General features: G+C 38.8%; 1 protein-coding gene across 1 annotated transcript in view; it reads left to right on the forward strand.

Moving 5' to 3' along the window:
• Positions 1-23,494, forward strand: part of MSH2 (mutS homolog 2) — a 90,244-nt gene that overhangs the window by 34,247 nt on the left and 32,503 nt on the right. The window contains exon 8 of the mRNA XM_006048042.4: positions 20,852-20,961. Within this exon, the coding sequence (XP_006048104.1) occupies positions 20,852-20,961 (110 nt within the window). The remainder of the gene's footprint in view (positions 1-20,851; positions 20,962-23,494) is intronic.

Genomic DNA, 23,494 nt, shown 5'->3' on the forward strand with positions numbered 1-23,494 from the left:
AGAAATGAATATTAGGATTACGAGGTTTATTAATAGGTCTCTTACACTAACAGGGGTGGCTAATCAGGATTTGATTGATGAAGATGATCAACAAGACCAAAAATGACAGTGCTTATGAATGTTTGGTTTCTTACAGGGAAAGGATGCAGTCTGGCAGCCACACTAGAGTAAGGATAATGTGTCAGAGCCAGAAGCTGTCAGAGCAGTGGGGCCAGGGAGCTTAGGTTCTGGTACCTATGGAAAGGTCCTTGATGAGGTGCACCTTCTCAGATCAGGGACCACTAATGTAAGGAGAACACCCTGGAACCAGGGAGCTTTAAACAGTTTTGTTGGACTTTTTAATATTTTGCTGGTCTTGTGGAAGGTTTCCTGTTCTGATTCCACAGCAGAGCCCTCTTGGGGCCTCACTAAGACCAGGTACAAATCATCAATCACAATGCTACTAAGCTGAATGAATCACCTTGAATCTCCTTGGACTGCTGCTGCTGCTGCTAAGTCGCTTCAGTCGTGTCTGACTCTGTGCGACCCCATAGACGGCAGCCCATCAGGCTCCCCTGTCCCTGGGATTCTCCAGGCAAGAACACTGGAGTGGGTTGCCATTTTCTTCTCCAGTGCATGAAAGGGAAAAGTGAAAGTGAAGTCGCTCAGTCGTGTCCGACTCTTCATGACCCCATGGACTGCAGGCTCCTCCATCCATGGGACTTTCCAGGCAAGAGTACTAGAGTGGCCATGTCTTGGCTGCTGTAAATAATGCTGCAGTGCACGCGGGAGTGCAGATATTTCTTAAATATAATGATTTAGTTTTCTTTAAATATATACCTAGAACTGAAATTGCTGAATCCTTCTATTTTTTTGCCTTCCCCTTAAGTGTAACCACCCCTGAACCCAGTTCTATTTTTGACCCTCTTTTCACTCAGTACCTGAAACTTTAAAGCTGGGATTCTTGAATGCATTCTTGAAAGTATCCTGATATTTCATGCAAAACTTTGTGTATATGTATTTTGAGGGGGAGGGAGTATCTGTAATTTTCATCAGATATTCAAAAGCATATGTAGCCCCCCCCCAAAAAAAATGTAAGAAATACTGATTTGCACATTATTTGGGGACTCTTTCTCATTCCTTGGTATGTGCACAGAAGTTAGAAATTTGACTTGAAAGTGGCACTCTTTAACAACCTTCCTGCATATGTGTAGCTTAATGCAACTGAACAACAACAATAAAATGTACTTGAGGGTTTTCAACAAGTTGGTTATGAGATCATAACATAATGAAAATTTAATGCTTCATATTGTCAGTTTGTTAACTGATGTCCAGTTAAAATATTTGAAATCACCCAGCATAGAAAGTATTAGAGGAGGAAGACGGTTCCAAGTTTTGTGATGGCTAAGAGCTACGCTTTTCTCTTTCTATAATATGGAATGTTGGAGAATTTAGGCGTATCCTAGTCACTGAGAGACTAACTGACCTGTCTGGAGTTTATTTTAATTGAAGTATAGTTGATTTACAATATTGTGTTAGTTTCAGATGTACAGCATAGTGATTCAATATTTTTATAGACTATACTCCATTTAAGTTTATTGTAGAATATTGGCTATATTCCTCTGCTGTACAAATTATCCTTATAGCTTACTTATTTTACCTATTGTAGTTTGTGCCTCTTAATTTCCTATCCTTCAATTGCCTCTCCTCATTCTCCCTGCTGGTTGAGCGACTGAACAACAGCATATAGAGAACAGTGTTCTCTGTATCTGAGTCTGTTTCTTTTTTGTTATATTCGTTCTATTTTTTGGATTCTACATATGAGTAATAACATACAGTAGTTGGCTTTCTCTGACTTCTGTTTTGTTGTTGTTAAATATGTTTATTTGGCTGCATCAGGTCTTGGTTGCAGCGTACGGGATCTTTGCTGTGTCAAGAGGATCTTTTGATGCTCAGTGGCATGTGGGTTTAGTTCTCTGATCAAAGTATTTTTCACAGTGGCTATACCAGTTTACATTCCCACAGTACAAGGATTCCCTTTTCTCTACAGCCTCGCCAACAATTTCTTATTTGTGGTCTTTTTGATGATAGCCATTCTGACAGGTGTGAGGTGATGTCTCATTGTGGTTTTGATTTGCATTTTTCTGATGATTAGCAGTGCTGAGCATCCTTTCATGTGCCTCTCTTGAGTTTTTTAAAAAACACAGTAGAATGGCATTTTGCAGAGATAGCTTGTTAGCCTACTGATTTCATGGAGAAAGCAAAAACAGGCTGATTTATGAGGAAAAATCAAATATGCTCTTTAAAAGTAAAATCATTAAAAGTTTTAAAAAGATATATTTGTATATTACTAGAAATTGAGTATGTTCTGCCATCGTGTGATGTTTTAGTTTTGACTAACTCTAGGTTTAATGTTATTTTAATGTTATTCCTGGAGAAAATGAAAATAAACTCAGAGACAGCAGAGGGCAGCAACAGTTTAGAAAGTAGATTTGCATTGAGTGATGAAAGCTCTACTCTAAATTATCTTCCTCCTCTTTAAAAAAGAAAAGGCTATTTTAAAAGTATACTTGGCCTCCGTTATTCCTCGTATCTTTTAAAATTAAAAAGTTGAGGTACACATTTACAACATGGATGGATCCAGAGATTATCATACTAAATAAAGTCAGAAGAGAAAGACAAATACCTTATGATATCATTTATATATGGAATCTAAAGTACGACACAAATGATCATAGCTGGGAAACAGAAGCAGGCTCATAGACAACAGGCCTGGGGTTGCCAGGAGGGGGAGGGGGAGGGAAGGATCGGGCGTTTGGGGATAGCAGATGCAAAGTATATATGGAACAGATAAAAAACAAGATCCTACTGTACAGTACAGGGAAGTATATTCAGTATCTTGTGGTAAACCAGAATGCAAAGGGATGTGAAAAAATATGTATAACTGAGCCATTTGGTTGTACAACAGAAATTAGCACAATACTCTAAATCAACTAAACTTGAATAAAATTTTTTTAAAAAGCTGAGGCACAACCTAAAACTGGTATTCTGCATTTGGAGCAAATTTCTGACAGTGCTTAAAACAACTGTAAGTATCAAGATTACTTTGTTGATGAACTTTATTGTAACAGCTATCATACTGAGGTATGTAACCCTTCCCCCGTCCATGTCCAAATTAAAAACCTTACATGTGCTATTTTCTTTCCCCTGGTCTGTACATCCTCCTCAGTGAACCCATAGTAATCTTTTCTTAGCCTGTCTGATCGTGTCATTTCTTCCCTTTTGGTTCTGAACACGTTACTTTGCTCCCTGTAGCCTTCCAGAAGCAGCCCCATGCCTGCGCCTGGCCTGGCTGCTGTTTCTCAGTCAGGCTCCCTCATTCTCCCTGACATCACAGCTCTGCTCACTGGATTGTTTCTCCAGACTGCTCTGGTGACACATGCTTTTCTGCACGTTTTTACTTTGTCTTTATTGCACTTTACTACCTTGTCTATGTGATGGACGCCACTAATATTTAAGATTGAGCTCAAGCCTCACTCTTTCTATGAAGCCTCCTCTGCCCTCCTCATTTTTCTGATTTCCATAGCACCTTCTGCTTATCTCCATTGCTTTTTAACCCTAAATGACATAGTTCAGTTCAGTTGCTCATTTGTGTCCGACTCATGGCGACCCCATGGACTGCAGCACGCCAGGCCTCCCTGTCCATCACCAACTCCCAGAGTTTACTCAAACTCATGTCCATTGAGTCAGTGATGCCACCCAACCATCTCATCCTCTGTCATCCCCTTCTCCCGCCTTCAATCTTTCCCAGCATCAGTTCTTCGCATCAGGTGGCCAAAGTATTGGAATTTCAGCTTCAGCATCAGTCCTTCCAGTGAATATTCAGGACTGATCTCTTTGCTGTCCACGGAACTCTCAAGACTCTTCTCCAACACCACAGCTCAAAAGCATCAGTTCTTCATGCTCAGCTTTCTTTATAGTCCAACTCTCACATCCATACATGACTATTGGACAAACCATAACTTTGACTAGATGGACCTTTGTTGGCAAAGTAATGTCTCTGCTTTTTAATATGCTGTCTAGGTTGGTCATGGCTTTTCTTCCAAGGAGCAAGCGTCTTTAATTTCGTGGCTGCAGTCACCATCTGCAGTGATTTTGGAGCCCAAGAAAATAAAGTCTCACTGTTTCCATTTTTTCCCCATCTATTTGCGATGAAGTGATGGGACCAGATTCCATGATCTTAGTTTTCTGAATGTTGAGTTTTAAGCCAGCTTTTTCACTCTCCTCTTTCACCTTCATCAGGAGGCTCTTTAGTCCCTCCTCACTTTCTGGCACAAAGGTGGTGTCATCTGTGTATCTGAGGTTATTGATATTTCTCCCAGAAATCTTGATTCCAGCTTATGGTTCATCCAGCTCAGCATTCCTCATGAGGTACTCTGCGTATAAGTTAAATAAACAGGGTGACAATACACAGCCTTGACATAATCCTTTCCCAGTTTGGAACCAGTCTATTGTTCCATGTCCAGTTCTAACTGTTGTTTCTTGACCTGCATACAGATTTCTCAGGAGGCATATTAAGTTAGTTTAATAATAATCCCTCCTTTTAACCTGATTGCTTAGCTTCCTTCTAAATGGGAGATAAGAATATGAAAGCAATTTATTTGGCATTTCTGAAAAGGAATCTGGTTTACTAATGTAGCACTTTTTAAACCTTAGGCTTATATAAAGCTATAGTTTAAGATCTGGCTGGTTTTTGTGTTTTGGAGATATTTTCTTTAAATTTGGTTTTTATCAGTTTTTCAAAGCAAGGTAAACTCTGTGGTAATTATTCTACCATCCAGAGGTAAAAATTATTAATATTTTGGTGTATGTTGTTTCATTCTTTAAACAAAATTATAGAAGGTTAGTTCTGTTTAACACGTGCTTTGACAGTGAAGAATGGTTCTAATGTAGTTCATGTATTAGGGAATAATGGAGCATAATGTGAATTTTATGTTGCTTATATACATTTTTGTCTATGGGAAACACTAGGTGAATGCAAAAAATTGCACCCAGCTGAACTGAGCAGTGTAGGAATACGTAGAACGTACACTCACACACACTTGCACCCCTCAGACGTCTGTGACCTCAGTTCCCCATATGTGTCGTGAGCCACACTTATTCGTGTCTGGTGTTACAACTTTGCGCTCCAGTTTAGATGCCTCACCATTTCACAGTAACTCACGAGCTGCAGCCTTTTGAAGTCCATCTCAAGAAGCAGACTTTGTCTTTTGTGAGGTGAAATGCATTATTTATTGTAGTATTTATATAGTTCCTATCAAAACTGTACAATTGTTCCTATCATTAAGAAAAAAATTTTTTAATGTATTTTTTCTCTGTTTCTTTATGGAAATATAGTTGACTTACCCACTTAGTGTCAGAGAAAATCACTTGGTACGGCGGGAACCTCCACACAGTTGGTGACCAGAAATGAACTGGTGTGTGTAAAGGAGACAGAGGAGGAAGACTCACAGATGGGAAGGAAAACGGGGAAAACTGAGTTTTCCTTTACAGTCATAACCCCTTATTTTTTCCTTCCTCTCACACATCAATTTCTATAGCAATTTTCTCATCTTATCTTTTATTAGAGGATAATTTAAATGTCTTCTTTCTTGTCTTCCCATTGCTGCTTAGATCACTACCTTGACTATCTTCAGTCTTATCTTCAATGATAAAAGCTTTCACATTCTTGAGTCAATATTCATATTATCTCTGCATTTCTATTCTTTCAATCACCAAAATACACTACCTGATCACCATAATAAAAAGCAAACAATGTTGGTGAGGATGCAGAGAAATTTTCTTGTAGACCTTGTGACTAAAACTATAAATCAGTAAAGCCTTCCTGGAAAAATAACTTGTCAAGGTATAATTATTTGCCATTCAAATGCAGACAAGAGGGCAAAAGTCTAGAGGGATAAAAAAAATTAACAGAGGTTTTTCTTCTAGAGTTAGATTGGAAGTTGACATTTTTACATTATTACTTTTATTATTTAAAAAAATGCAGAGCCTAGTCCAAAAATAGTTTCAGGAATTTACTAATAGAAAAACAAAACACCAGAGGTGGGGTGGGGGGAATACCAGAGAGATACTCAAACCTTTAAGTTTATGCATAATAATTTCCTAGAACTTTAAAATAATAGTAGATGTTAGCTAAATATAATTTATACATTATAAATATTTTAAAATAATAAAAATTAACTTTTAATATTTATAATATCAAACAGTAGAGGTTAACTTACAGCAACTGACAGTTGGTACTATTTTTACTATTGTAAAATTGGTACTATTTTTTTAATTAGGTGTACAATTAGTACATTTTTATCCCACCAATATATTGTTACACTTTTTCATATAGCCAGTTTTGTTATAATGTGACATATGCATCCCTATGCAAAACTTTAATTAAAACCAGTTTACAAGATAAAAGAGGTCAAGATGCAACACTCAGAAACTTCATTAGTGACACTCTGGTCACCAAATGTGTGGAGGTTCCCCCCCGCCCCCCCCAACACCAAGTAACTTCTGTGACACTGATTGACTACAATTAACTACAATTTGACTCAATCCTGACACGATCCCCTAGAGATAGCATCAGATCCCACAGGTTAAGGGCTCAATCCCACAAGACAGCCTCCAACCTTTCCACCCAGTCTAAAACCCATGTATCACCTGTGCTTCTGACCAACTGGTCCCAGTGACCACCCCTCCCTTGGGGGTTAATTTGCTTGAGCAGCTCACAGAACTCAGGGAAACACTTGGTTATATGTACTGATAAAGGATGCAGATGAACAGCCAAATGAAGAGATATGACAAGTCTGGGAGGTTCCTAAACATAGGCGCTTGTCCTTTGAGGTGGGAACATGTCATTCTGGTATAGATGTGTTTGCCCACCTGAAAGTTCTCTGACCCCTTCCCCCCACTATTGGGATTTGGGAGGCCTCCTCATGTAGCCACAATCAATTATTAACTCCATTTCCAGCTGCTCTCCTTTCCTTGGATGACAGGAGTTGGGATTAGAGCTAAACATTCCAAACTCCTAATCATGGCTTGGTCTTTCTGGTGAGCAGCCCACCTCAGGTCACCTTATTAGAATATGAGATGCTCCTATTGCTCTTCTCACTAGGAAATTACAAGGGTTTTAGGAACTCTACCAGGAACCAGGGGCAGAGTCCAGCATATATTTTCTGTTACAGAGACTAGCACAGTGTAAAATGATACTCATAACTAATCAGTGAAATCAGAAGAGAAAGTCTGCATAGGAAAGAAAATTACTATTTTGTCAAAATGACAGTAGTAATAAAGGGAAACAAGGTATGTTGTCAGAGAAAGTATTACTTGCAAATAAAGGAATGGGGACAGGTGGCTGTGATTAGCAAAGGGGATGACATGACCAGAGGATCTGAAAAATAAGAGAGGGCAAGGGTGATGAGGGAGGAAAAGAGGTCAAAATGTCTTGTGATAAACCATAATGGGAAAGAATATGAGGAAAAGTATATGTATGTATGACTGAGTCACTTTGCTGTTCAGCAGAAATTAAACAAAAACTAATAGGGTGACTGTTGGCAGTGAAGGAATAACAGAGATGCCCTTGTGTTGAAGGCTGTTCCTCACAGTGATTGAATTATTTTGTTTACTGTGATTCACTGCACTTCAGCTCTTGGTTTCTTTACTAATTTGGTAATATTTTGACTCCAACCTCATATTTGTGTGAATACTGTAAACTTTAATTAGCAGCATCTTGCCAACCTTTTTTCCACTTACATGAATTTTTAAATCCATTTCATAAATATATTTAAGGGTGAGATCAAGTTTAATTGTACTTAATAAAACTTCTAGCCTGGAATTAAAAACACGAGAAAATTATGTTAAATTAGTCATGGGAAGGTGGGGATAGAATAAATTTTTAAATCTTTGTTAGTTGAAACTCATGTCTTTTTATTACTGTATACCAAAATATTTACTGGAACAAGAATGCTAAACTAACTTTATTATTATTTTTCTTAATTTATTTAATTGTCTTTTTGGCTGATCTTTGTTTCTGTCACGTGGGCTTTCTCTAGTTGCTGCGAGTGGGGGCTGCTCTTCATGGCCATGCAGTGGGCTTCTCGTGAGTGGCTTCCCCTGCTGCTGAGCACAGGCTCGAGGTGTGGAGGCGTCAGTGCTTGTAGCGCGTGGGCTCAGTGGTCACGGCACGCGGACCTAGTTGCTCCACAGCACGTGGGATCTTCCAGGAAAGGGATTGAACCCATGTTCCCTGTGTTGGCAGGTAGATTCGTATCCACTGGACCAGCAGGGAAGTCCCTAATACTAACTTTATAATTAATTTAGACTTTAGGGTGGTTTTTCTGGTCTTAAACTATTTTGGAAAGTCTGACTGAGCAGATCTATGACCAGCGGCAGGTCTTGGGCCTGAGTTAGTGTCAGGAGGACACGTGTAAAGAAGCACCTCATATGTTATCCAGAACTTCCCTATAGTTCATTTTGATTTTAGCATTACTTACTCATTTAACTTGATTAGAACATCTTAGTGTCTTTTTCTTAATCATTTTGCCAGCCATTTCCAGTTATTTCTTAGTTATATTAAATAAGACGTAAATGATTTGAGAAAGATGTTTACCAATAATTTTGGTGCACCTGCAGCCAATTTACCTAGCAGCCTCAACTTTGCCACACGCTGATCTAGGAAAGTCTTCTTGTGGTGGTAAGTTGGGGGCCTGTGGTGTAGTTGCCATCTGCCTGTAGTGGATAAGACCAGGCAGGTGACAGATAAATAGTGCAGAATGATGGGCTGATCGGCTGATGAGCTGGGGAAGTCATGGTCTGACTAAAGTGGACCACTGTTAGTCAGACCACTGATTATCACTGAATGCGAATTCTGACTGAGGATTTCCCATAAAGGCCCATGTTTCACTGTCTACTGTGAATTCTCCTCTCTAAACTCTCCTTTGGTGTTCTCTCTGTAAAATGGCCCCAGTCATCTGCCCAGTAGCCTAAGCCTTGGGAATCAGCCTTGCCTCTTGCTCCTCTCTTCTTGCATTCACTCAGTTACCAGGTCCTGTTGGTATCGCATCATATGTATTCTTCACCTCAGACACCTTTCCATCCCACTGCCAGCTCCCTAGCCCAGGCTGTAATCCTTTCTTATCTGAGCTACTGTCAGCCTCCTAATGTTTTGCTGTCTTTTGCCTTAACTCTTTAATCCATTATCTGCTTCAGCCAGCTGTCTTTCTTAATATGTAAATATATTTATATGTAAAAGTATAAATGTCATTAGCCCTTCAGGGGTTTTTCACTGCCTTTAGGATTAGAGTATGAGCTGGTTTGAAAGGCCCCTCATAGATAGGCTCTGCCTATCTCTGTCTTTGCTTTCTCTGCTAGTACTCATTGCCAGTGTTTCTTACACTTTTTGACTTTGACTCAAAGTAAGATTGGAGAAGGAAATGGCAACCCACTCCAGTATTCTTGCTTGGGAAATCCCATGGACAGAGGAGCCTGGTGGGCTACAGTCCATGGGGTTGCAAAGAGTTGGACACAACTGAGCAACTAACACTTCCACTTTTCACAGTAAGATACACGTTTTCATTTGACTCAGTGCACTCCCGTGGGTGCGTCTATGCGCTGTTAAGAAACAAAATTCAACTGAGTAAATTTTAAAGATCTTACTGGCTTTATTCAACAATTCAGAAACGGGGCAGGAGATAGAAAAGACCTCTATCTGACAAAATGAAAGACTGTCATAGGCAGAAGGGAGCAGAAACAAGTTAATTTTGACAAAACAGCTAGCTGGTTATGGTAAGGTTTCTTTCCTTTAGGGAGATTGTAGGGGCCTATCAATCAAGCACATTATCTAACTGGTGCTGATCAGGTGATTCCCAATTGACTGGCTTAAAATTCCGTTTCTGGGAGAGACAAAACTATAATTAAGGTAAACCTTGATTTGATGACCTGGGACTTAGTATAAGCAGCTCCATTTGGGGCCTGTTGTCTTGTTTTTAACAACACAGACACTGTATGCAGTGTCTATAAAAACTGAAATTATTATGTAATAAATAGTATTAACTGAAATAATATATAAAACTTGAAACAAATACAATGTACTTTGACTTTTTTTTTTCCTGTCAAAAATTCTAAGATTTTTAAATTTTATGTTGGAGAAAGGTCTGCAGTTTGAAAACACAAATTGCATTTGTTTTTTGTCCATTCATGTGAACTTGAACATCCTCTGGACCTCACATATACTGCACAATCATCAGCCTTTGTGCTATTCCTTTAGATTCAGACATTTTCCCAAGAAACTTCCCGTCTCACTTGGCTTTGTTCTCTTCATCTTTTTTTTTTTTAATGTACTTTAAACCTTTTTTTAAAATACAAGTTTTTTGCTTTTGGCTGTGCTAGGTCTTCGTTGCTGTGGTGGCGTCTTTTCTCTAGTTGTGGCAATGGGGCCTACTCTTCATTTTGGTGCATGGCTTCTCATATTGTGGAGAATGGCCTCTAGAACGAGAGGTCTTCAGTAGTTTCTGCTCCCTGGGCTCTAGAGCACAGGCTCAGTAGTTGTGGCACACAGGCTTAGTTGCTCCCTGTCATGTGGGCTCCTCCCAGATCAGGGATCGAGCCTGTGTATCTCCTGCATTGGCAGGTGGACTCTTTTATCACTGAACCGCCAGGGAAGCCCTGTTCTCTTCATCTTTGATTTTCACCTTTACAGTCATTTCTTTGGCTAAGCCGACCTTGTTCCTACCTTTGGGTACACTCCTGTCCTGGTTTTGTTTCCAAGACCTTCCTGTATTTCCCTGTTGTTGTTATCCTTGCTTGTCTTCCTTTGTAATGAGTTTATCAGAAAAGTACCAACATTTTATTTTGGGGCAATGCACATGTCAAAGTAGTTTTCATTAGTGTTTTTGCCAGTAGAAAATTAACTTTTTTTTGTTTTGGCCATGCCATCTGACTTATGAGCTCCTTGATCCTGGACAGGGATTGACCCAGGCCCTGGGTTCAATGAAAGCCCTGAGTCTAACCACTGAAGCCCCAGGGAAGTCCCCTGAAAATTAACTTCTCTAAAGGATTGTCTCCTTAGTATTTCTCTCAGTCAGTGGCGTGAACATAGGCGAGATGGAGAAAAGTCCCAGAACTGGTGTTAATACACCAGTTAAGGTTTAGATTTAGAAGCTGGCTTGGGTATGATTCCAGAGTACATCTTAATGAACCAGTTTCTCTTGATAAACTTAGGAGCTTTCAGTCTATCCTGAAATTTGTTCTAATTTTTATCATAGTAAATGATAAAATGTTTGATAGAGATTAAATTATGCTTTGTTTGGGTTGTTACAGAAATGTAAGTATTTAGGCTTATTGACCTAAACATTGCAGCCGTTTCTTTTTTTTTTTTTTTTTACTTTTTCCTTCTATTTTATTTTTAAATTTTCAATAAGAGCAGTTATTACATCTGTAAGGGGAAATTTTTTTCTTAAATTAAAAAAAGATGGTGAGCTTGCCTAAAGAGAGCAAATAGATTGCTATGTGGATGCCAAAAAATTAACTACTAGTTACACAGAATTCTCATTTTCATCAAAACTAATCAGTCAGTTTCTACTTATACTTCTACCAGAAGCCAATGTTTTTATTTATTTATTTATTTATTTTTAATTTTATTTTATTTTTAAACTTTACATAATTGTATTGGTTTTGCCAAATATCAAAATGAATCCGCCACAGGTATACATGTGTGCCCCATCCTGAACCCTCCTCCCTCCTCCCTCCCCATACCATCCCTCTGGGTCGTCCCAGTGCACCAGCCCCAAGCATCCAGTATCGTGCATTGAACCTGGACTGGCAACTCGTTTCATACATGATATTTTACATGTTTCAATGCCATTCTCCCAAATCTTCCCACCCTCTCCCTCTCCCACAGAGTCCATAAGACTGTTCTATACATCAGTGTCTCTTTTGCTGTCTCGTACACAGGGTTACTGTTACCATCTTTCTGAATTCCATATATATGTGTTAGTATACTGTATTGGTGTTTTTCTTTCTGGCTTACTTCACTCTGTATAATAGGTTCCAGTTTTATCCACCTCATTAGAACTGATTCAAATGTATTCTTTTTAATGGCTGAGTAATTCTCCATTGTGTATATGTACCATAGCTTTCTTATCCATTCACCTGCTGATGGACATCTAGGTTGCTTCCATGTCCTGGCTATTATAAACAGTGCTGCGATGAACATTGGGGTACACGTGTCTCTTTCCCTTCTGGTTTCCTCAGTGTGTATGTCCAGCAGTGGGATTGCTGGATCATAAGGCAGTTCTATTCCCAGTTTTTTAAGGAATCTCCACACTGTTCTCCATAGTGGCTGTACTAGTTTGCATTCCCACCAACAGTGTAAGAGGGTTCCCTTTTCTCCACACCTTCTCCAGCATTTATTACTTGTAGACTTTTGGATCGCAGCCATTCTGACTGGTGTGAAATGGTACCTCATAGTGGTATTGATTTGCATTTCTCTGATAATGAGTGATGTTGAGCATCTTTTCATGTGTTTGTTAGCCATCTGTATGTCTTCTTTGGAGAAATGTCTATTTAGTTCTTTGGCCCATTTTTTGATTGGGTCGTTTATTTTTCTGGAGTTGAGCTGTAGGAGTTGCTTGTATATTCTCGAGATTAGTTGTTTGTCAGTTGCTTCATTTGCTATTATCTTCTCCCATTCTGAAGGCTGTCTTTTCACCTTGCTAATAGTTTCCTTTGATGTGCAGAAGCTTTTAAGGTTAATTAGGTCCCATTTGTTTATTTTTGCTTTTATTTCCAATATTCTGGGAGGTGGGTCATAGAGGATCCTGCTGTGATGTATGTCATAGAGTGTTTTGCCTATGTTCTCCTCTAGGAGTTTTATAGTTTCTGGTCTTACGTCTAGATCTTTAATCCATTTTGAGTTTATTTTTGTGTATGGTGTTAGAAAGTGTTCTAGTTTCATTCTTTTACAAGTGGTTGACCAGATTTCCCAGCACCACTTGTTAAAGAGATTGTCTTTAATCCATTGTATATTCTTGCCTCCTTTGTCAAAGATAAGGTGTCCATATGTGTGTGGATTTATCTCTGGGCTTTCTATTTTGTTCCATTGATCTATATTTCTGTCTTTGTGCCAGTACCATACTGTCTTGATGACTGTGGCTTTGTAGTAGAGCCTGAATCAGGTAGGTTGATTCCTCCAGTTCCATTCTTCTTTCTCAAGATTGCTTTGGCTATTCGAGGTTTTTTGTATTTCCATACAAATTGTGAAATTATTTGTTCTAGCTCTGTGAAGAATACTGTTGGTAGCTTGATAGGGATTGCATTGAATCTATAAATTGCTTTGGGTAGTATACTCATTTTCACTATATTGATTCTTCCAATCCATGAACATGGTATATTTCTCCATCTGTTAGTGTCCTCTTTGATTTCTTTCACCAGTGTTTTATAGTTTTCTATATATAGGTCTTTAGTTTCTTTAGGTAGATATATTCCTAAGTATTTTATTCTTTCCGTTGCAATGGTGAATGGAATTGTTTCCTTAATTTCTCTGTTTTCTCATTGTTAGTGTATAGGAATGCAAGGGATTTCTGTGTGTTGATTTTATATCCTGCAATTTTACTATAGTCATTGATTAGTTCTAGTAATTTTCTGGTGGCATTGCAGCAGTTTCTGAGGCACACAACCACACTCTTCTAAAATTTTTCCTTGTGATGAGAACTCTTAGGATTTCAGTTCAGTTCAGTTGCTCAAGTCGTGTCCGACTCTTTGCGACCCCATGAATCGCAGCACGCCAGGACTCCCTGTCCATCACCAACTCCCGGAGTTCACTCAGACTCACGTCCATCGAGTCAGCGATGCCATCCAGCAATCTCATCCTCTGTCGTCCCCTTCTCCTCCTGCCCCCAATCCCTCCCAGCATCAGAGTCTTTTCCAGTGAGTCAACTCTTTGCATGAGGTGGCCAAAGTACTGCTTAATAGTTTTCATATACATCATATAGCAGTGTTAACTGTAGTCATCATGCTGTACATTATATCCGTACTGTTTAATTATCTTGTATCTAGAAGTTTGTGCCTTTGGACCTCCTTCCTCCAGCTCTCCTCTCCTCCCAGCCACAAATCTGATCCCTTTATCTATGCATTATTTTTGTTGTTTTAAGGTTTCACAGATAAGTGAGATCACTGAGTATTTGTCTTTTTCTGACTCATTTCACTTAGCATAATGCCCTCATGTCACAAATGGCAGTATTTCCTTGTTTTGTTTTTTTAATGGTAGAATAATAGTCTGTGTGTGTATCTGTATGTGTGTGTATATGTAATCACATTTTCTCTAACCCTTTACCCATTGGCAGATACTTAGGTTGTTCCCATATTTTGTCTATTGTGAATAATGCCGCTACAAACATGGAGGTGCACTTATCTTTTCCAATCAGTGTTTTTGTTTGCTTTGGTTATATTCCCAGGAGTGAAATTGCTAGATCATATGGTAGTTCTATTTTTTTTTTTAATTTTATTTTTATTTATTTGGCTGCACTGTGTCTTATTTGAGACATGTGGGATCTTATTCCCTGACCAAGGATCAAACCCAGGCCCCACTGCATTAGGAGCTCGGAGTCTTAGCCACTGGGCCATGAGGGAAGTCCCATGGTAGTTCTGTTTTTAATTTTTGAGGCTCCTCCATACTGTTTTACATAGTGGCTGCACCAGTTTACAATCTCACCAAGAGTACTCAAAGTGTTTTTCCTTTTCTCTCATCCTTACCTTTGTTCTTTATTATCTCTTGTCTTTTTGATGATGGCCATTTTAATGAGCCTGAAGTGTTATTGTGGTTTTAATTTTCATTTCCCTAATTTTGAGCTTCTCTTCATGTATCTATTGGCCATTCATATATCTACTTTAGTGAAATGTCTATTCATGACTTTTGCCCATTTTAAAATTGGATCAATTGGGTTTTCTTTTTGCTATTGAGTTGTGTTAGTTCTTTATCTACTTTGGATATTAACACCTTATCAGATAAATGGTTTGCAGATATTTTCTCTCCTTCCATAGGTTGCCTTTTCATTTGTTGATTGTTTCTTTTATTATGCAGAAGCTTTTTGGTTTGATGTAGTCCCTCTAGTTTATTTTTAATTTTATTACTTGTGCTTTGGGTGTTCTATCCAAAAAAATCATTGCCAAGACCCATGTCAAGGAGGTCCCCCCCATGTTTTCTTTTAGAAGTTTCGTGTTTTCAGGTCTTATCCTATTTAAGTATTTAATCCATTTTGAATTCACTTTTGTGAGTGGTGCACTTAAGGGTCTAGTTTCATTCTTTTATGTGTGAATATCCAGTCTCCCCAGGATTGTTTATTGAAGGCTGTCTTTTCTCCATTGAATATGTAGCTGCATTCTTGAAAATGAAATCTTCAAGGAATCATAAATGAATTTTTAGGGCCTGACAATGAATCTGGAGTTCTTAGAGACATTATTGAATTTGATTACTTAAGACATTCCACATTTTGATAAATTAAGAGCTAACAATTATTTCCCTGCTTGATCTTTGTTATCCTTGCTAGACGAGTATTGCGTGTATCAGAACTAATGACCAGTGACTGACTGCTTCTTCACTCCTTTGCTGCCTTCATAAAGTCATTCATTGAGCAGATGGTTGTCAGTTGCCTGCTTTGTGCTAGGCATTGTTCTGGGAAGTACAGTGGCAGATATGACAGATAAAGTGTCTCTTTATGAAGGTTCTGTAATTGGGGAAGAGTAAAGACAGATAAATAAATGAGCAAGAACTTCAAATAGTCATAAGTGCAACAAAGAAAGCATAATGTTTTCATGTGATAGAATAACTTGGCTAGGCCAGGAAGACACTAGATATGGTGGTTGAAGATGGCCTCTCCATGGAATTGCTGTTTCAGGTAAATCTCAAATGATGACAGAGAGCCGACTGTTAAGATATAGGGGAGGCTAGTGGGGGTAGCTAGTATAAGTGCCTACAGCTCAACTTGTTGAAGGAGTGAAGAGAAGCTAGGGTTGTCAACCATAGAGATGGAGAATAAGGGCACTGTTAGGAGGTGAGGTCTTTCTGAGGTTCTTAACATTTTTATGCTTGGACCCTTTTGACTTCCAATAAAGCCTGTGAACCACTTCTCAGAATAATGTTTTTAAATGCATAAAATAAAGCACATAGAGTTAAATAGGAAGCCATTTATATTGAAACACACTTATCAAAATATAAAATATTCTTGAGAAATATGTGCTTTTTATTAATGCATTGAAAAATGTGGTTTGGGTGAAGTTCTACTTTAACTTTGAACTAATGAGTTTAAATGTTACTTAAAGTTATCTAGTTATCTCCAAAAACGGTGATATGAAAATGTTTGGAATTGTAGTTGATTCAGTTCAGTTGCTCAGTCGTGTCCGACTCTTTGTGACCCTATGAATTGCAGCACGCCAGGCCTCCCTGTCCATCACCAACTCCCAGAGTTCACGAAAACTTAAGTCCATCAAGTCGGTGATGCCATCCAGCCATCTCATCCTCTGTCGTCCCCTTTTCCTCCTGCCCCCAATCCCTCCTGGAATCAGAGTCTTTTCCAATGAGTCAGCTCTTCACATGAGGTGGCCAATGTTCTGGAGTTTCAGCTTTAGCATCATTCCTTCCAAAGAACACCCAGGACTGATCTCCTTTAGAATGGACTGGTTGGATTTCCTTGCAGTCCATGGGACTCTCAAGAGTCTTCTCCAACACCACAGTTCAAAAGCATCAGTTCTTTGGCGCTCAGCTTTCTTCACAGTCCAACTCTCACATCCATATATGACTACTGGAAAAACCATAGCCCTGACTAGATGGACCTTTGTTGGCAAAGTAATGTCTCTGCTTTTTAGTCAGACACGACTGAAGTGACTTTGCAGCAGCAGGTTGGTCATAACTTTCCTTCCAAGGAGTAAGCGTCTTTTAATTTCAGGGCTGCAATCACCATCTGCAGTGATTTTGGAGCCCCCCCAAAATAAAGTTGATTACAAAGACAATAATACTATGTGATTTATTACTTATATTAACATTGGAAGGTGCTGATAATACTACTGTGATTTATTACTTACATTAACATTGGAAGAAAATGCTTGGTTCCAGTTAGAGGTTATAGAAAATGAAGATGAGATTAATTTCTCTTTGTGTATGTACTACCTTGAATTCAAGGATCTGTGGACCTTTGTTTAACACCCTAGGATAGATCATGGAGAGCTTTTCAGATTGTGGTAGCTAGTTGAAAATGGAGTATATGGAAAAACTCAATGGTGCTCATCAGTTGGTGAATGAATAAATAAAATGTGGCATATCCATACAATGGAATATTGTTCCTCAGTCAAAAGGAATGAAGTACTGATGCATGATACAACATGCATGAACCTTGAAAGCATTATGCTAAGTGAAAAAAGGCAGTCACAGTGTAATATCCTTTTATATGAAAAGACCAGAAAAAGCAAATCCATGGAGTGGAGGAGTAGTGGTTGCCTAGGCTTCTGAAGGGGTGGCAGGGGGTTGGAGGAAAACTGTAAGTTATTGCTAATGGGTACAGGGTTCCTTGTTTCTTTTGAGAGCAGTGACAGTTTGAAAATTGATTGTGGTTGTTATTGCCTAGATCTGTGAATATACTGAAAACCATTGAATTGTATACTTTAAAATGAAGAATTGGTATATGAATCGTATCTCAATAGAGCTGTTATTTTTTAATTAAAACCATAACCAGTTGGGGCGGGGGAACCAGCTGAAATTGGCAACTAGGCTCAGTACAAATTGCAAATAGGGAAAGGAATTCAAGATGCTAGGGAATTCCTTGGCAGTCCAGTGGTTAGGACTCTGAGGTTTTTACTGCTGAGGGCCCAGGTTTGATCACTGGTCAGGGAACTAATGTCTCCTTAGCTACGTGGTGCAGCCAATAGATAGAAAAACCAATAGAGAAGAAGATGTGGTACTTAGACATGGTGGAGTATTACTCAGCCATGAAAAGGAATAAAATAATTCCATTTGCAGTGATATAGATGGACCTCGAGATTGTCATATAGAGTAAAGTAAGTCAGAAAGAGAAAGAAAAATACTGTATAATATCACTTATATGTGAAATCTAGAAAAGTGGTACTGATGAACTTACTTGCAGAGCAGAAGTAGAGTCACAAATGTAGAAAACAAACTAGTGGTTATCAAGGAGGAACAGGGCAGGGTAGGATGAGTTGGTAGATTGGGATTGACATATATACACAACTATATTTAAAGTAGATAACTAACGAGAATCTATTGTATAGCACAGGGAACTCTACTTAGTGCTCTGGGATGAACTAAATGGGGAGGAAATCCAAAAAAGAGGGGATATATACGTGTGTGTAACTGATTCATTTTGCTGTACAACAGAAACTAACTTAACATTGTAAAGCAATTATACTCTGATATCAATTAATTTATTTAAAAAGATGCTAGTTAAGGCTTGCAGGATAGGGAGCAAGTGAGCAGAGAAGGAACATTAACTCTGAGAACAGCTCCAGCAAGTGGGCCTGTGTGTGAGGGACTAGAGGAAATATTCTGAAGTTTGTACAGGTGTTGCTACAGTGATACTGCTTGTGTTTTTTCGGGAAACCTTAGCCTTCTTCAAAGTCATGTGGTAGAAGAGAACTTAACAGAAAACATAGTGATAAGGTAGACCTCAAAATATATGAAAAATGTTAAATGATTGCTAACAAAAGCATTAACAAATTTTAATGAAGCCTACTGTAAAACAACTATACTCCAAGAAAAATTAATTAAAACAAAAATAGTAGCCTACATAAATCTCCATTGGATTTGTACCCAATATCAGCATCAAGTGATTTGAAGCTTTTAAGTTTGGGACTCTTTTTTTTCCCTCCTTTGAGGTGCCCTTCAGGGGCATTTACTTCAAATAAAGGTCAGTTTCAACAAAGTTAAAAATCTGTACCAGGGAATATGCAATTCAGTTAGAAAAAAAAATTTTTTTAAACACTGGCAGATGTTTTTGTACTCTTCATCTATATTCAGCCTTTCTACATATCTTATAAGAATGTAGATATACATATCTACTTTTCATAGTGGAAAGTATAATGGTTAAGCCAGCTACCATGAGGTCAAGTAGCTGTTGCCAAGCTTACTCTTTAATTGTGGGAAAGCTTGGCCTTGATCTCTTCAAAACTTTAGTGGTCTGGAGGAGAAATCATTTGTGAATCTGAGCTAGCACCCTGTTTTGCTGCTATCATTCCCCTCTTAACCGATTGCATGTGAGCTAATTCAGACTAAAGAACCAGACATTGTAGCACAACAGACATTATGTGGGCAAAGTGTTGTTTACGGACTGTCTAAATAATGTTTCACACATATGTACTATTTTCTAAATATGTCTAGAGACTGTTGTGATTAATAATAATAAATGAATTCTCATAATTGACTGCCATCGTAGCTTTTTCATCATCTTCCCAAGAGCTTCCCCTGCTTCTGTAAAGGCTGGTAACTGCTGCTTTGGAGTAAAATGCAGTATGCTAGTGATCACTTTGGAGAAGGCAGTGGCACCCCTCTCTAGTACTCTTGCCTGGAAAATCCCATGGATGGAGGAGCCTGATGGGCTGCAGTCCATGGGGTCGCTAGAGTCGGACACGACTGAGCGACTTCACTTTCACTTTTCACTTTCATGCATTGGAGAAGGACATGGCAACCCACTCCAGTGTTCTTGCCTGGAGAATCCCAGGGACAGGGGAGCCTGGTGGGCTGCCGTCTATGGGGTCGCTCAGAGTCAGACACGACTGAAGCGACTTAGCAGCAGCAGCAGAGATCACTTGCAGAGTTCTTCTAAAGGAATTTATTGGATATTAGAAAAAAAAATTCTGTGTTACAACCAGTAATAATACATGATAACCATTGCTGAGCTTCTATTAAGTCTCAAGTACTATATATACTAAGTGTTGTGTATGGTGGTCTACTCTTTCATCTTCTGGGTAGCTGTTGTTACTACTTCCATTGCAATAGACAAGGAAAATGCGGCTTCAGATCACAGAGCCAGTAAGTATGAGAGCAGGGATTGGTTCCCAGCTCTCTACTCAGGCCTTTCAAGCTGTAGATTCTGTTGCTTCACTTACTCCTCCTCACGTGATTTCCCAGCATGTGCTTTTAAACAACATCAAGCAAAGTTCCAGTGTAAATACGTGACTTGATTTAGCCTCTGTTAATTGGAACACTGTATTACTAATGGAAATTAGGAATTTATAAGGTAAGTTAGAGATACTTTATTTTAATAACGTTGACTTGGGATTGTTAAATCTGCAAGGAAACACAGTTCATTTGGTTGTAATTAATGTCACGTTTCTGTATATAGCACTGCTTATGAAGGAGATTACAGGCTTGTGGGGGCTTCCCTTGTGGCTTAGTTGATAAAGAATCCACGTCCAATGCAGGAGACCTGGGTTCGATCCCTGGGTTGGGAAGATTTCCCGGAGAAGGGAAAGGCTATCCACTCCAGTATTCTGGCCTAGAGAATCCCATGGACTATATAGTCCCTGGGGTCTCAAAGGGTCGAACACGACTGAGCGACTTTGACTCACTCTCTCACAGACTTGTGGGGGAGGGCACTGTTTTATTAGTAGGGAGTTTTGAATGCCAGATCATTTCCCTTTCCATATAAGTCCTAAACACGTTTGAATTAAGGTATCCTACTAAGTAACTTCAGAGATCTGCTGCACAGTTTGTACTTTTGGGGATCAAATGCTGCTCATTATAATTAGATTTTTATGATTTGTAGTTTTGTATTCTTAAAAATAGGACCTACTTATTTACTCTTCTTTTTCTTTCTTTTAGGAAAACATCAGGCATTGTTTCTGGCAGTTTTTGTGACTCCTCTTATTGATCTTCGTTCTGACTTCTCCAAGTTTCAGGAAATGATAGAAACAACTTTAGATATGGATCAGGTATGCAATATACTCTTTAAAACAGGCACCAAAATAATTTTGAAAAGCAAAGGCACATCAGAAAACTTCTCCAGATTTCTCTTATTAGTGTTGAATTGTAGCACTTGGAGGGCACTTTTGAGACAGTGGATGTAAGAATGAGTGATGAGAAAAGGTTTTTAAAATTTATTTTTGTAATAAAAATCATTTCAGCGGATAAAAATTAAGAAAGGTTAACAAAGGAAGTGAATATTGGGGATAAGTGCCCTGTTTAAAGAAAATTTCATAAATAAAAGATTTCACATTTGCAAGCCGAGAGAACCAAAGTTATAGTCATTGAAAAGGGACAGGGTATAGAGGTAAATATGGAAAATAAGAGATGTCAGCTTCTCTTGTTTATTTCCACGTAGGGAAGGTCTTTGGGGGAGGAGGTGAGAGTGAGTGTATCTCTAGTAATCATTATATACTGAAAAGTTAACCATGACTCTACATACTAATACTGTGAAATTTTTCTACGCTGAATTTTCTGTTAAACATGATCATGCAAGGAATACATGCTTCAGTTCAGTTCAGTCGCTCAGTCATGTCCGATTCCTTGGAACCCCATGGACGGCAGTACGCCAGGCTTCCCTTTCCATCACCAACTCCCGGAGCTTACTCAAGCTCATGTCCATCGAGTTGGTGATGCCATCCAACCATCTCATCCTCTGTCGTCCCCTCCTCTTCCCGCCTCCAGTCTTTCCCAGCATCAGTGTCTTTTCAAATGAGTCAGTTCTTCACATCAGGTGGCCAAAGTATTGGAGCTTCAGCATCAGTCCTTCCAATGAATATTCAGGCCTGATTTCCTTTAGGATTAACTGGTTCGATATCCTTGCAGTCCAAGGAACTGCAAGGAGCTTGAAGAGCTCAGTTGGTAAAGAATATGTGCTTACATTATTCTTATTAAATGATAGTTAGATTCTTTGCATTCTTCTTAATAACTAGATTAATTGGAGTTAACACATGACATATGTGATGCTGATTTAATTTTTTGTTGGATAATTAACTGAGATTTAAAATACTAAACCACATTTACTCTATGCTTTTTAGATTTTAGAAGTGAAAGAGAAGGAGTGTGTGTGTGTATAGGTATAAATGCTTCTTTTCTGGTATTATTTTGTCAGTAATAGGGCAGTCTTTTCCATTTACTTGTAGGTTAAGCAATTAGAAAACTTGCATCATTTTCATCCCTTGTTTAGGAAGACTTGTGTTTTAGTTCTTGTTTTCCTCTGTAATATCACTTTTAGTGAAATGATTTTAGGTACACAATTTTTAGATCATTGGGAGCCTAGCAGTCTGTTTTATGTTTTAACAAGCCCACGGGGTGATTCTGATACATGCTTAAGTTTGAGACCCACATATTTTTAATGCATGGAGATAGTGGCTTCAGTTCAGTTCGGTTCAATCACTCAGTCGTGTCCGACTCTTTTTGACCCCATGAATCGCAGCACGCCAGGCCTCCCTGTCCATCACCAACTCCCGGAGTTCACGCAAATTCACATCCATCAAGTCAGTGGTGCCATCCAGCCATCTATCCTCTGTCGTCCGTTTTCCTCCTGTCCCCAATCCCTCCCAGCATCAGAGTCTTTTCCAATGAGTCAACTCTTCGCATGAGGCGGCCAAAGTACTAGAGTTTCAGCTTTAGCATCATTCCTTCTGAAGAACACCCAGGGCTGATCTCCTTTAGAATGGACTGGTTGGATCTCCTTGCAGTCCAAGGGACTCTCAAGAGTCTTCTCCAACACCACAGTTCAAAAGCATCAATTCTTCGGCGCTCAGCTTTCTTCACAGTCCAACTTAAGGTGGCCACAAAGGACAGAATCAATGGTAGTATTTCAGCAGAGCTTTGCCTAACCTCCGGGTTTTTTCAAGTGTGGAAACATCTATAATGACATGGAAAAGCTCAAATCTTGCTTTCCCATCTGTCTGTTTTAGTCAGAGTGTTGTTGATCATCTAGATCTACACATTTATTTTCTTTCATTTTAAGGAATGTTTACAAATATCGAACTCTCCCCAGTCACAGGTGAGGCCACATCCTTAGCTGTGGGGGAAAAGGGAGCATCAGTATCCAGATGTCTACAATCTTTGGATTTTAGGAGCATGTGAGTGTGTGAGACTGTGTGTGTTTGTATATGTGTCTGTGTAGGCATAAATGCTTCTTTTCTGGAATGATTTCTTAGTGACAGGGGAATCTTTTCCATTTATATGGGGGTTAGTGTTCTTGAGGATAGTTTTCCAGAAAGATATTTAAAGTACCAGGATACAAATTTGTAAAGTGCTTTTCTTTATTTGATGTTTTTCTCCTTATAAATGGAACACATAATATTAGAACAAGAGAAACAAAATGATACAGGGAAATACAAAGGCAAAAATTACCGTCTTTGATCTTTTTCCTTCGCTCTTCTCAGATGAACAGTGTTAATAGCTGGTGTTCTTTCTTCGGCTCCATTATATTTTCCTTATTGTGGATTAAGGATTTTTACTTTGATCTGAAATACTTGACACATATCTGTT

This window comes from Bubalus bubalis, chromosome 12, assembly GCF_019923935.1.
Source record: "Bubalus bubalis isolate 160015118507 breed Murrah chromosome 12, NDDB_SH_1, whole genome shotgun sequence".
Taxonomy (NCBI): domain Eukaryota; kingdom Metazoa; phylum Chordata; class Mammalia; order Artiodactyla; family Bovidae; genus Bubalus; species Bubalus bubalis.